This window comes from Bufo bufo, chromosome 6, assembly GCF_905171765.1.
Source record: "Bufo bufo chromosome 6, aBufBuf1.1, whole genome shotgun sequence".
NCBI classification, from domain to species: domain Eukaryota; kingdom Metazoa; phylum Chordata; class Amphibia; order Anura; family Bufonidae; genus Bufo; species Bufo bufo.
Window position 1 is genome coordinate 248,096,980 of NC_053394.1, and position 13,306 is coordinate 248,110,285.

General features: G+C 42.4%; 1 protein-coding gene across 1 annotated transcript in view; it reads right to left on the bottom strand.

Moving 5' to 3' along the window:
* Positions 1 to 233: 233 nt before the first annotated feature.
* The window catches only part of LOC121005641 (steroidogenic acute regulatory protein, mitochondrial-like), a 56,894-nt gene continuing 43,821 nt past the window's right edge, over positions 234 to 13,306 (bottom strand). Inside the window, exons 5-7 of the mRNA XM_040438412.1 lie at positions 11,979 to 12,163; positions 4,791 to 4,884; positions 234 to 359 (exon numbers count right to left, since the gene is read on the bottom strand). Of these exons, the coding sequence (XP_040294346.1) occupies positions 234 to 359; positions 4,791 to 4,884; positions 11,979 to 12,163 (405 nt within the window). The remainder of the gene's footprint in view (positions 360 to 4,790; positions 4,885 to 11,978; positions 12,164 to 13,306) is intronic.

The window sequence follows — 13,306 nt, forward strand, 5'->3', positions numbered from 1 at the left end:
CTGGATTCAGTGGTGACGTGTCCCCAAGTGGCACATGCCCCGGTTGTGTTGTGTTGGGATATGTAGCCACTTAGGCCAGTCAGGAGCACTGAAGTGGAACCAAGCGGTGAGGAGCAGGTGAGTTTACTCCCCTTCACAGGTTGGGAGGGGTGACATTTTTTTTTTATAAGTGGACAACCCCTTTAAGACCCAACAACAATCTATTCCTGTTCCCAAGGGTATATACACTAACATCATGGAGTTCCTTTAACATGCTGAAACATGTTTTCTTTTGATGACAGATGTCTCCTCAGATGCTTAATAAAATCAGCTTGTGACCGTGACAAGGCTTGGTCAGTCACAGACTGTGGTATCCAGCCCTATGAAAAGAAAATGCACAGAGAGAAGATTTTAAGCTTTTTGCTATATTTTAAGCAATGGTGAAAACTGAGTAAGGGCTCATGCACACGAACGCATTTTATTTCCGCTTCCGTTTATTTTTTTTGAAGACCGCATGTTGAACCATTCCCTACAAAACCAACGAAAGGTACTCCATGTGCATCCCATTTCCGGATTTCCATTCCGCAAAAAAGTAGCGCATGCCCTATTATTGTCTGCAAATCACGGTCCGAGGCCCCATTCAAGTCAATGGGTCTGCAAAAAATAAGGAACGCACACGGAACACATCTGTATGTCATCCGTATTTCATCCGTATTCTGCGGATCTATACTGTAGAAATGCTATGCCCAGCCCATATTGCTCATATGTTTGGTGATTAATAAGTTAAAAAACGGATCGCATACAGAAACCATACGGATATGTTTTGTGGAATAACGGAACGGAAAAGGACTTAAATCAGAGAAAAAAATAATCTCAGATACGGAACAACGGATCCAAGAAAAACGGACCGCAAAACAACAATAGTCGTGTGCATGAGCCCTAATTCTGATAAAGTTTTTCCAGTATTTTAAAGTTCAGACACAGAACATATTGATTCCTGAGACAATTGTTTTCCTGGCTAAGATGCGATAAATCTGTATCCTTTTAGCGGGTAAGAATGGGCAATTGCTTTATAGAGTTTTTAATTTCCCTTAGGTTTCATGCTGATAGCCACAGAGCCTCTATGGCTATCGAATAAAGAACCAGTGTTCTATTATACACTGCGTGCAGAATTATTAGGCAAATGAGTATTTTGACCACATCATCCTCTTTATGCATGTTGTCTTACTCCAAGCTGTATAGGCTCGAAAGCCTACTACCAATTAAGCATATTAGGTGATGTGCATCTCTGTAATGAGAAGGGGTGTGGTCTAATGACATCAACACCCTATATTAGGTGTGCATAATTATTAGGCAACTTCCTTTCCTTTGGCAAAATGGGTCAAAAGAAGGACTTGACAGGCTCAGAAAAGTCAAAAATAGTGAGATATCTTGCAGAGGGATGCAGCACTCTTAAAATTGCAAAGCTTCTGAAGCGTGATCATCGAACAATCAAGCGTTTCATTCAAAATAGTCAACAGGGTCGCAAGAAGCGTGTGGAAAAACCAAGGCGCAAAATAACTGCCCATGAACTGAGAAAAGTCAAGCGTGCAGCTGCCAAGATGCCACTTGCCACCAGTTTGGCCATATTTCAGAGCTGCAACATTACTGGAGTGCCCAAAAGCACAAGGTGTGCAATACTCAGAGACATGGCCAAGGTAAGAAAGGCTGAAAGACGACCACCACTGAAGACACACAAGCTGAAAGACTGGGCCAAGAAATATCTCAAGACTGATTTTTCTAAGGTTTTATGGACTGATTAAATGAGAGTGAGTCTTGATGGGCCAGATGGATGGGCCCGTGGCTGGATTGGTAAAGGGCAGAGAGCTCCAGTCCGACTCAGACGCCAGCAAGGTGGAGGTGGAGTACTGGTTTGGGCTGGTATCATCAAAGATGAGCTTGTGGGGCCTTTTCGGGTTGAGGATGGAGTCAAGCTCAACTCCCAGTCCTACTGCCAGTTTCTGGAAGACACCTTCTTCAAGCAGTGGTACAGGAAGAAGTCTGCATGCTTCAAGAAAAACATGATTTTCATGCAGGACAATGCTCCAGCACACGCGTCCAAGTACTCCACAGCGTGGCTGGCAAGAAAGGGTATAAAAGAAGAAAATCTAATGACATGGCCTCCTTGTTCACCTGATCTGAACCCAATTGAGAACCTGTGGTCCATCATCAAATGTGAGATTTACAAGGAGGGAAAACAGTACACCTCTCTGAACAGTGTCTGGGAGGCTGTGGTTGCTGCTGCACGCAATGTTGATGGTGAACAGATCAAAACACTGACAGAATCCATGGATGGCAGGCTTTTGAGTGTTCTTGCAAAGAAAGGTGGCTATATTGGTCACTGATTTGTTTTTGTTTTGTTTTTGAATGTCAGAAATGTATATTTGTGAATGTTGAGATGTTATATTGGTTTCACTGGTAAAAAATAAATAATTGAAATGGGTATATATTTGTTTTTTGTTAAGTTGCCTAATAATTATGCACAGTAATAGTCACCTGCACACACAGATATCCCCCTAAAATAGCTAAAACTAAAAACAAACTAAAAACTACTTCCAAAAATATTCAGCTTTGATATTAATGAGTTTTTTGGGTTCATTGAGAACATGGTTGTTGTTCAATAATAAAATTAATCCTCAAAAATACAACTTGCCTAATAATTCTGCACTCCCTGTAAAGGCTCCATCGAGAACTGTACTGTATGTATAAGTGTTGTGCATAGATATTCTGCTGTACAAGCAATACTTTAAGGAAGAAACACCTCTGTACAGATGGATTTCGAAGGAAAATGGCACTCATGAAAGTCATATCGACTTGGTTTCACATTTTGGTGTCCAAGTTACACCACTGCTAATAAGGGACATGTTTCTGATAACTTATTTTCTAAATAAAATTAAAAAAAGGAGTTGACCTTTTTTTAAAATATTTTTAAAGGGAACATGTCACCAGGATTTTTTTTATAGGACATGGGTTCCTAGATGGCCGCTAGCACATCTGCAATACCCAGTCCCCATATCTCTGTGTGTTTTTATTGTGTATAAAAAAACAATTTGATACATATGCAAATTAACCTGAGATGAGTCCTGTCCCTGAGAGGAGTCCTGTCCCTGAGATGAGTCAGGGACAGGACTCAGGTTAATTTGCATATGTATCAAATCGGTTTTTTTTACACAATAAAAGCACACAGAGCTATGGGGACTGGGTATTGCGGATGTTCTAGCGGCCATCTAGCAACCCATGTCCTCAGCTCTATACACAAAATCCAGGTTACAGGTTCCTTTTAACTGTCATTGCTCTATAGAAAGGGCTTAATAATGTGACTGTGTTACTGGATGTTACCAAACTATGTGCAAGGACCCAAAGCAATGTATCGTCACATAATAAAAAATATAAAAACATTAGAACCAGACACACACCCATGTACTAAAAGATGTCATGGTGGAAAATATACTCTATAACTGCAAAAGGCATCAAATGCACAATATGAGCCAATAACTGTCCGCCCCCAAATCAGCTTAGGCAGGGGTCTGGCCCTCCTTAAAGAGGCTAGCTATGTATGGAGACTTTTTTAACGGTGCTCCATTGTATGGAGACTTATTGGAAAGCACCCTGAAACAGTTGTGTATGGATGGATATTTGGCTTGGTGATTTTTCTTTGTCATGTCCCAAGGTTTGTTAAAAAATCAGTCTGTGGCTCATAGGGAGCCACTTCCAGAAGGTGGCGCTAACAAGATGATTCTCCTTCCCTGGGAGATACCCTCTCTAAGCGTATTTTTTTCCCACATGAAGCTTTGCTACTAAGTCTCCATACCATGGAGAACTGCTATAGACTCCATACATAGCTGGTCTCCTTAAGGAGAGCCAGCACCTTGCCTAATCTATATGAAGGCATCACACTCAGCCAGCCAGATTCCTACTCCATACTGATGAGGGGCAAGTACGCTGAAGCGGCTGTCTACGGACGGCTATTAGGCTCAGCTATTTTCTCTTGTCATGTTCCAAGGCTTGTTAAAACATCATAGGGAGCCATTTCCAGAAGGTGGGGCTAGTGAGAAGTTTCTCTTTCCCTATCACATACCTTTTTGCATATCTTTTTTTACCCCCAAAGCAGAAATATACAAGGCAATACTGTGCTAATACCCTACAAAAAGAAATCAAAGTCTATCCTTTGACATACAAAGTCTATACCTTAAGAGCGACCACAGATGGCACCCAGCAACGCAATGCCGTTTCACAATCGCTTATTTTACTTTTTTAGCTGTAAGGAGCAGCAGGTAGTACTAAGCATATTCACCTGCTCCCTCCCACTCCATTCTGCCTGTCTTCCTTCATTGGTCTTCCTGCACTCGTCCTTTATACTTCTAGATGGACAGGGTAATGTGTGCAGCTGCAGTCAGTGACCGGCCTCAGCAGTGATGTGTCCCCAAGCAGCACATGATCCAGCAATGACTTGCCACTTGGAGACATGTCACTACTAATGTCAGTCATTGGCTGTAGCACCACACGTGATCCCATCCACCCACAAGTTTACAGGAGGGGTATTAGAATTGGGTATTGGGTATTGAATGGGTATAGTCCACTGAAGGAAGCCAAGGAGCCAGGGAACTGCAACGAAGAATCAAGGAGCAGGTGAGTATGATTTTTTAAGGTTCAACAGGCTGCTGCTGACAGTTAAAAAGGCAAAAGCCCTATAATGCCAGATGGCAGATAGTTACAGCTATTTTGGAATGGAGCTACAGGAACACACCGTAAATATATCAATATTAACTAACCTTAAGATCTAAGCTCAGAAGCCATGTCAAATGAGTTTTTCCACTGTCACCATCAATGGGCCGGAGAACAATACAGGTGAGACCAGCTTCTGCCCTGCAAAAAACAAAACAGCAAAAACAAATATTAGCACTCAGCCAAAGCCATGACAACTATAGCCTCATCTGTCAATGTATAATTTATGCATCCCTATGTATTATTATCACATATAGGTCATCAATATCAGATTGGCAGGTGTGCTTGGAGTCGGACCCCTGCCGATCTGATATTGATAACTTATACAGTTGTTTTCAAAATTATTCAACCCCCACTGAAATTGAGTGTTTTGGCCAGTTTGACATTGATTTTGATCATTTCAGTCATCTTGTTTACAATTAAATCAAACAGGCACTTGTAAGTCAGACAAATATAACATAACATTTATAATGAAATAACCACAAATGTATTTTCTGTGCTCACATCGTTATCAGTTTTATTTAACCCCCAAGTGACATTCAATCTTAGTGCCTAGTACAACATCCTTTTCCAGTTATAACAGCTTTTAAACGTGAAGCATAGCTTGACACAAGTGTCTTGCAGCGATCTACGGGTATCTTCGCCCATTCTTCATGGGCAAAAGCCTCCAGTTCAGTCACATTCTTAGGCTTGCACGCTGCAACTGCTTTCTTTAAGTCCCACCAGAGGTTCTCAATCAGATTTAAGTCTGGTGACTGCGATGGCCACTTCAAAATGTTCCAGCCTTTAATCTGCAACCATGCTCTAGTGGACTTGGAGGTATGCTTGGGATCATTGTCCTGTTGAAAGGTCCAACGTCTCCCAAGCCTGAGGTTTGTGACGGACTGCATCACATTTTCATCCAATATCTCCTGGTACTGAAGAGAATTCATGGTACCTTGCACACGCTGAAGCTTCCCTGTACCTGTAGAAGCAAAACAGCCCCAAAGCATGATTGACCCCCCGCCATGCTTCACAGTAGGCAAGGTGTTCTTTTCTTCATAGGCCTTGTTCTTCCTCCTCCAAACATAGCGTTGATCCATGGGCCCAAACAGTTCTAATTTTGTTTCATCAGTCCACAGAACACTATCCCAAACTTTTGTGGTTTGTCCACATGACTTTTGGCATACTGCAGTCGACTCTTCCTATTCTTTGGAGACAGCAAGGGGGTGCGCCTGGGAGTTCTGGCATGGAGGCCTTCATTACGCAGTGTGCGCCTTATTGTCTGAGCTGAAACTTCAGTACCCACATCTGACAAATCTTTTTTCAGTTCCTCAGCAGTCACACGGGGACTTTTCTCCACTTTGCGCTTCAGGTAGCGCACAGCAGTCGAAGTCAGCATCTTCTTTCTGCCACGACCAGGTAGCGTTTCAACAGTGCCCTTTGCCTTGAATTTGCGAATGATGCTTCCTATGGTGTCTCTTGGTATGTTTAACATCTTTGCAATCTTCTTATAGCCATTGCCCTTCCTGTGAAGAGAAATCACCTCTTCTCTTGTCTTCCTGGACCATTCTCTTGACTTCACCATGTTTGTAAACACACCAGTAAATGTCTAGAAAGAGCTGAGTATCACAGTCCTTTTAAATCTGCCTAATTGGTGCTTATTATGCTTGATTGCTGCTCCTTGACATCCACAGGTGTTTTCAATACCTGATCGAAAACACTTGAATGAACCTCTGTTCTTAAGAGTGGTAGTCTTTAAGGGGTTGAATAATTGTGTCAATGAAGAAATCACAAAAAAAAACATTTAATACTGTATTACAAAAACAATTGATGTCATTTTAGTTGCATTTGGTTCTTTAAAAAGTCCTTGTAAGATTTAATTCTGAACACAATTACAAATGTACACTAAATTCCCTAAAACCCTTTACAGCATTGGGGGTTGAATAATTTGGAACACAACTGTAAGTGATAATATTACATAGGATACATAAATGATGTAGCTGTTTGAAAAGACTATGGCATTCTGGTGAGCGCCGCAACCTATTTCAGTCACTAGCTGAAGGACCCGGCTTCGCTCGGGTATATTTCATCTATTTCATTTAATGTTTGTGTGTGTCGTGGGAGGGGGTGTGGCCTAACCAGATCGGGGGGGTGGCTTAGCAGGACCTAGAAGTTGATTTTTTACTTTATTTTTCAATCCCTGTCGGCTGAAGAGAGGGAGGCGCGTGGCCTAACTGGATCAGGGGCGTGTCCTTTTGAACAGCTCACTCTAAGACAGTGGCACTGTGCTGTCTGAGTGTGAGCTGCAGGGTGAAAGTCACCCTCCCTCCCACCTCTGCAGCTTCCAGAAGTTGAATTTTAACTTCATTTTTTCAATCCCTTTCGGCAGAGTAGGAGGGGGTGTCTAGCAGAACTCAGAAGTTGATTTTTAACTTCATTTTTTCAATCCCTGTCGGCTGAGGAGTGGGAGGGGGCATGGCCTAACCAGATCGAGGCATGGCTTAGCGGGACCTAGAAGTTGTTTCTTAACTTAATTTTTTCAATCCCTGTCAGCTGAGGAGTGGGAGGGGGCATGGCCTAACCGGATGGGGGCATGTCCTTTTGAACAGCTCACTCTAAGACAGAAGCACTGTGCTGTCTGAGTGTGAGCTGCAGGGAGAAAGTCACCCTCCCTCCCACCGCTGCAGCTGACAGAAGTAACTTCATTTTTTCAATCCCTGCCGGCTGAGGAGTGGGAGGGGGCGTGGCCTGACCGTACCAGGGTCATGGCTTAGCGGGACCTGGGGGCACGGTTTTAAGTTCGTCTTTGAGGGTGGATACGTTGTGGCAGTCTTCGTGTCTGGGCCCCTTCCTGCAAGAGTAATGCCCCTCTGGGCACCTCACTGGCTTATTTGCATACCAAATAAACTGAATTTTCAGAGGATAAAAATATCTATTGCTGGAACAAAGGTACATCTTGAAATAAGGTACTAAGTGCTATTAGGCCATGACTTTACTTCAATAGCGATTATCCTGGTGACAGATTTCCTTTAAAGCTCACCTACAGCAGTGAAGATAAATGGCTGGGTTGTTATGGAAACCTGGAGTAAAACTGTGTATGTGGAGGCTAACGGCCTTGGAGATTCTATTGGCTGATAAGGGTCATGTGACCAAGCTTCTATTGGCTAATGCATTTTTTGGGAATATCTCAGGAACGGTACGTCCTAGAGAGCTGAAACCTGGTCTTAAACCTTCCCGGACACCTGATGTACATGTGTGCCAAATTTCGTGATTGTAAATGTGATGGTGCGGATTCCTTTAGCGGACATACATAAATACACACACACACACACACATACACTCAGCTTTATATATTACATATGGCCTAGGCACAGCTCAGTCCCATTAAAGTGAATGGAATTGAGCTGCAATACCAAGAATATCTGCTATAACAATGGACAGTGCTGAGCTTGGTAGGTTGCGAGGAGTTCACAGGGCTCACTGGAGTTCATCGGCCTCTTAAAACAGCTGATTGCAGGGGTGCCGGGTGTCAGATCCCTACCCATCAGGGATCATTGACATATCCTGAAGATAGGTCATCAATATTAAACACTTGGCAAATCATTTAAATGGGTATTTTGGTTACAACAAGTTATATGTTAAATCTGTGAGGATTTGACTGCTGGGACCCCCACCAATCATACATAGATGGTTTTTGTGTCTCCTGTATGAATAGAGCCACAATCTAGGACTGCCGGAGATAACTGAGCACTGTAGTCAACTTTTCTTTGTCAGTTCAACAGACATGAATGTAGCAGCAATATGCCTGCTAGACCACCAGTCCTTTCATACTGGGAGGTACAGGACCCCCATTTTAGTGATCAGAAATTGCAGCACAACGAAGGACAAGCCATGGGGGTATGCACATCTAGGAAGTAGCAGGTGTCACTAAAATCAGCAGATGATCACATTTTCAAGCTCTTAGCTCCAATCTGTGTCATGTGGGAGAGGTATAAAATCCAGACTGAAAGTAAAGTTTTTTAGCCACATGAAACCTCAAAAATCTGATCATGTGGGACTCATATTTGAAGACATGTCAGTTATTGCAACTTGAGGTGGACCGAACCCTTGAAGTGAGAGACCTGTGTTCATCACTCCAGCAGATCGCTACACTCCTATAATGAGATGTCATTACTCTTCAACGTTGCATGTCCTGGTGGTTTGGAGAACAACAACAAACTGGAATGACAGCAAGAGGTCTGATTAGAAGAAAGGTGTGTAGTAGTAATCCATTCTGTACTGCAAGTGAAATTGGACAATTACATGCTAAAGCTATAGTGGCAAACACTGTCTATACAAACCATCAGAAGGCATTTGCATGACATTGGGCTATAGGTCTAGCTATAGGTGTTCCGTTGACCTCATGTTGTCAAAGGGTATCATGGTACACAGCAAGCAGTGGATAGAGAAATAAGAACCCCATAGCAAGGATCAAACCAGGCAAGGATCTACCCTTTTCAATGACCCTTGGGCCATTTTTCTCATTACCTCATTTGCTAAAAGTTGTTCCTTTAGAATCCTGGCCAAGTTTTCACCTCCAGTAGAAGAGGAGATAATCCCAACTAAGACTGGGCCCCCTCTTGCCCAGGGCCCCATAGCAGTCGCATGGTCAGCCACTAGTATTTGGGCAGCACGGTGGCTCAGTGGTTATAACTCCCGGGATTATGGTGTGGGATGGCATAATGTACAGTAGCTGGACCCCGTTAGTCTTCATTTCATTTCAGCTCAACATTACATTAATTTGATTATGGAACCAGTGGGAAGGCCATTTCTCCAACTTGTGCTACTTTGAGAAGCCTGCGTGGCTTAAACTTGCTACATAGAAACATAGAATGTGTCAGCAGATAAGAACCATTTGGCCCATCTAGTCTGCCCAATATACTGAATACTATGGATAGCCCCTGGCCCTATCTTATATGAAGGATGGCCTTATGCCTATCCCATGCATGCTTAAACTCCTTCACTGTATTTGCAGCTACCACTTCTGCAGGAAGGCTATTCCATGCATCCACTACTCTCTCAGTAAAGTAATACTTCCTGGTATTACTTTTAAACCTTTGCCCCTCTAATTTAAAACTATGTCCTCTTGTAGCAGTTTTTCTTCTTTTAAATATTCTCTCCTCTTTTACCTTGTTGATTCCCTTTATGTATTTGAAAGTTTCTATCATATCCCCTCTGTCTCGTCTTTCTTCCAAGCTATACATGTTAAGGTCCTTTAATCTTTCCTGGTAAGTTTTATCCTGCAATCCATGTACCAGTTTAGTAGCTCTTCTCTGAACTCTCTCCAAAGTATCAATATCCTTCCAGAGATATGGTCTCCAGTACTGAGCACAATACTCCAAATGAGGTCTCACTAGTGCTCTGTAGAGCGGCATGAGCACCTCCCTCTTTCTACTGGTAATGCCTCTCCCTATACACCCAGGCATTCTGCTAGCATTTCCTGCTGCTCTATGGCATTGTTTGCCTACCTTTAAGTCTTCTGAAATAATGACCCCTAAATCCCTTTCCTCAGATACTGAGGTTAGGACTGTATCACTGATTTTATATTCTGCTCTTGGGTTTTTACGCCCCAGGTGCATTATCTTGCACTTATCAACATTACATTTTATTTGCCAGATTTTTGACCATTCCTCTAGTTTTCCTAAATCCTTTTCCATTTGGTGTATCCCTCCAGGAACATCAACCCTGTTACAAATCTTTGTGTCATCAGCAAAAAGACACACCTTACCATCGAGGCCTTCTGCAATTTCGCTGATAAAGATATTAAACAGTATGGGTCCCAGAACAGATCCCTGAGGTACCCCACTGGTAACAAGACCTTGGTCTGAATATACTCCATTGACTACAACCCTCTACCATATATACTCCATTGACTACCATGGCCTGCTACAATTTTCTCTGGACTTGTCAACTATCGAGCACTTTTGGGACATCATTGTTCAGCAATTGCAAGGGTTGATGCCAGCAGCAAGTCTTTATGACTTGCATGACAAAGTGCATTCAGCGTGGCAGAACATTTCTCAGACAACCATTAGTCCCAATGACAGCATGCCAAGGTATGTAAGTATGTGTATTTCTGAGCATAGCTGTAACGGTAACGGGGAGCCGGCAACGTGCTTCCGCTTTGCAGCGCTGTGGCTGGCGTCCTTGTCTCCATAGCAACCAGGAGGCGAGGAGGAACCGGCTGCGCCGCTGACCACGTCACGTGACTCACCTGTAGGGGCTATTTAAACAGGCAGTCTTCTGGCCACAGGTTGCCTGTGATTGGTCTTTCTACTCTCACCTGCGTATTTGGATTTCCTATTGTGTTTTGACCTTAGCTAGTTTTTGACCTCGACCTTGCTACCTCCTTGGATTTGACGTTACCTCTTGGCTTCTGACTTCGGATTGTTTTTGACCTTGCTTTGCCTTCTCCCTGTGTACTGCGTTACCTCCTGGCCTTGACCCTTGCTTCCTTGACTCTCTTCACTAGGCCCCTGCACGTACCCAGGCGAGGGACCGTTGCCAAGTTGTACGCCGTCAGTTAGGACGGGCCATGCAATTAGGCAGGGATAGAGGTGTGGGTGGAATTCAGGGCTGCACTCTTCCCTTCCATGTAACAATAGCTCTAATTCTCAATACTAAATAAACTGAGATGTTTTGAATATTTTTAACCCATTTTTTTTATTAGTTATATATCATTAACATGTTTATCGATGCCATGATTTCCATGACTATTCCTTCTTGGTCTTGTAATTTCAGTATTGAGATATGTATTGTGTCAATTACAGTATTTAACAGATTTCCATTTATTGCAATGCAAATCGTTTTCTCGTTGAATCTTTCTGTCTGTGGCTACTAGCTAAATCTAACCTTTATTTTTGTAAAAAAAACTCTCAAAATACCTAAGGGAAATTTATTAATTAGTTTTTCTATTGCCAGTCTTGATCTAGTTTGTAATGTTGTGAGGTGGCCAAATTATATAAATCTTAATAATTTTGGCACAATTTAGCAGGTCTGATTTCAGGTGTAACAAGCACCAAGAAATCAGTGAGGTCACGTAGGCACGGCACATAGGCCTTCTACCCCTGGCTCACCTCATTTTTACAAAAGTGGCAAACATGACGTAAAAGGACAAAAAGTTAAAAATGTTTCTGCAAAAACAAATCCAGAAAATTGGAATAAAACCTTTAATAATCCCCTCTAATATTTCAAGTTTTTGGAAATGTGCCTACCGTATTATTCCCTTCTGAGGAGGCATTAATTGAGAATCAATGGCAGTTCCAATAATATACAGTGATGATCCTTTTCGGTAGCAGTGTCGTACACTGACAAAGTCTCTCTGGCTGACCATATTTGCAGGAATCTGTGCTGTGATTTCTCTTGTCAATAGAGTATTTTTTCCAATTTGTTGAAGAATCTGGAAAAAAGGATACTCGATGACACTGCCACCACACACAGAAATATATTCCAGATTTATCATTGAGACTTTTTAAAAAGTCGCAAAAAAAATCACAATCTCACTCCAGTGGCAAGGTAGATTAGGAAAACTGGCGAATCTTTTCTAGACAAAAGTGTTATGTTAAGACAGGATAAGATAAATTTGTCAAACAAAATACAGTTGATAAATGTGAGCAAAACTGACTTCAAATATTCCCCCATGATAAATTCCTCCCATTTTCTACATCTCCACATGTAAACAGGGGAGGTGCTACGAACAATATGAAAATTTTATTAATTGTTTGTCGTCCATTCAGTTTGCATGGGCCTGTGTAAAAGTTCCTTTATGCAACTGCTAATCAACTAGCCGGTGCTTTTAAAGTAACCTACAAGGCAGCAGGCAATGTCAGAATCCTGCTTAGATCACAGGACCTGTTGATAACATGGTGACAATTTACTGGTCTGTTTTGAGATTTTTCCTCATGCAGTTCCCATTTTTAGGGTTAGGGTAATCATGAGGAACTGTTATGAGTTTCACAAAAGAAAATGAGCACCTTCCCTAATTTCCACCTGCCTCCCTGAGTATTATGTTTTTTTTTTTATCGATGCAAACCCTTCACCCACATTCCTAACATCTAGCCCCACATATGGAACCCTCAATGCTAATTTACTGTTAGTTTCCAAGTGGATGACAAACACATCTCTTCTCTTGAGGAAGAATCTTTCTGATGCTATCCAATCATTGCATACAACAAAATGGCCAGTCCCAGTGTGCTCTTGCACGACAAGGTAGATCTTGTGTGATCACACTGGAACTGGGTCATTGCACTCTGACAACATCAAAATGATGCAGTAGACTCCTCAAGAGAAGAGATGTGGTTGCTGCCCCCTTTGCAAAACATAGTCAATTAGCATGTGACCCATCACTAGGGGGACATATCTCTGGAAAGGGGTGGGTACATTAGGGGGGGAAAAAAGGCAATGAATTAATCATTACACATTTGTAAAACTCATGACAGATCCTCTTTAACCTAAACTCCATCACTGACATAATAGTATGACAGCAGGAATGAGAGTGGGATTCAGTTGATCCTGCTCCACATGTGGTGGGTGCCAGCTGTGT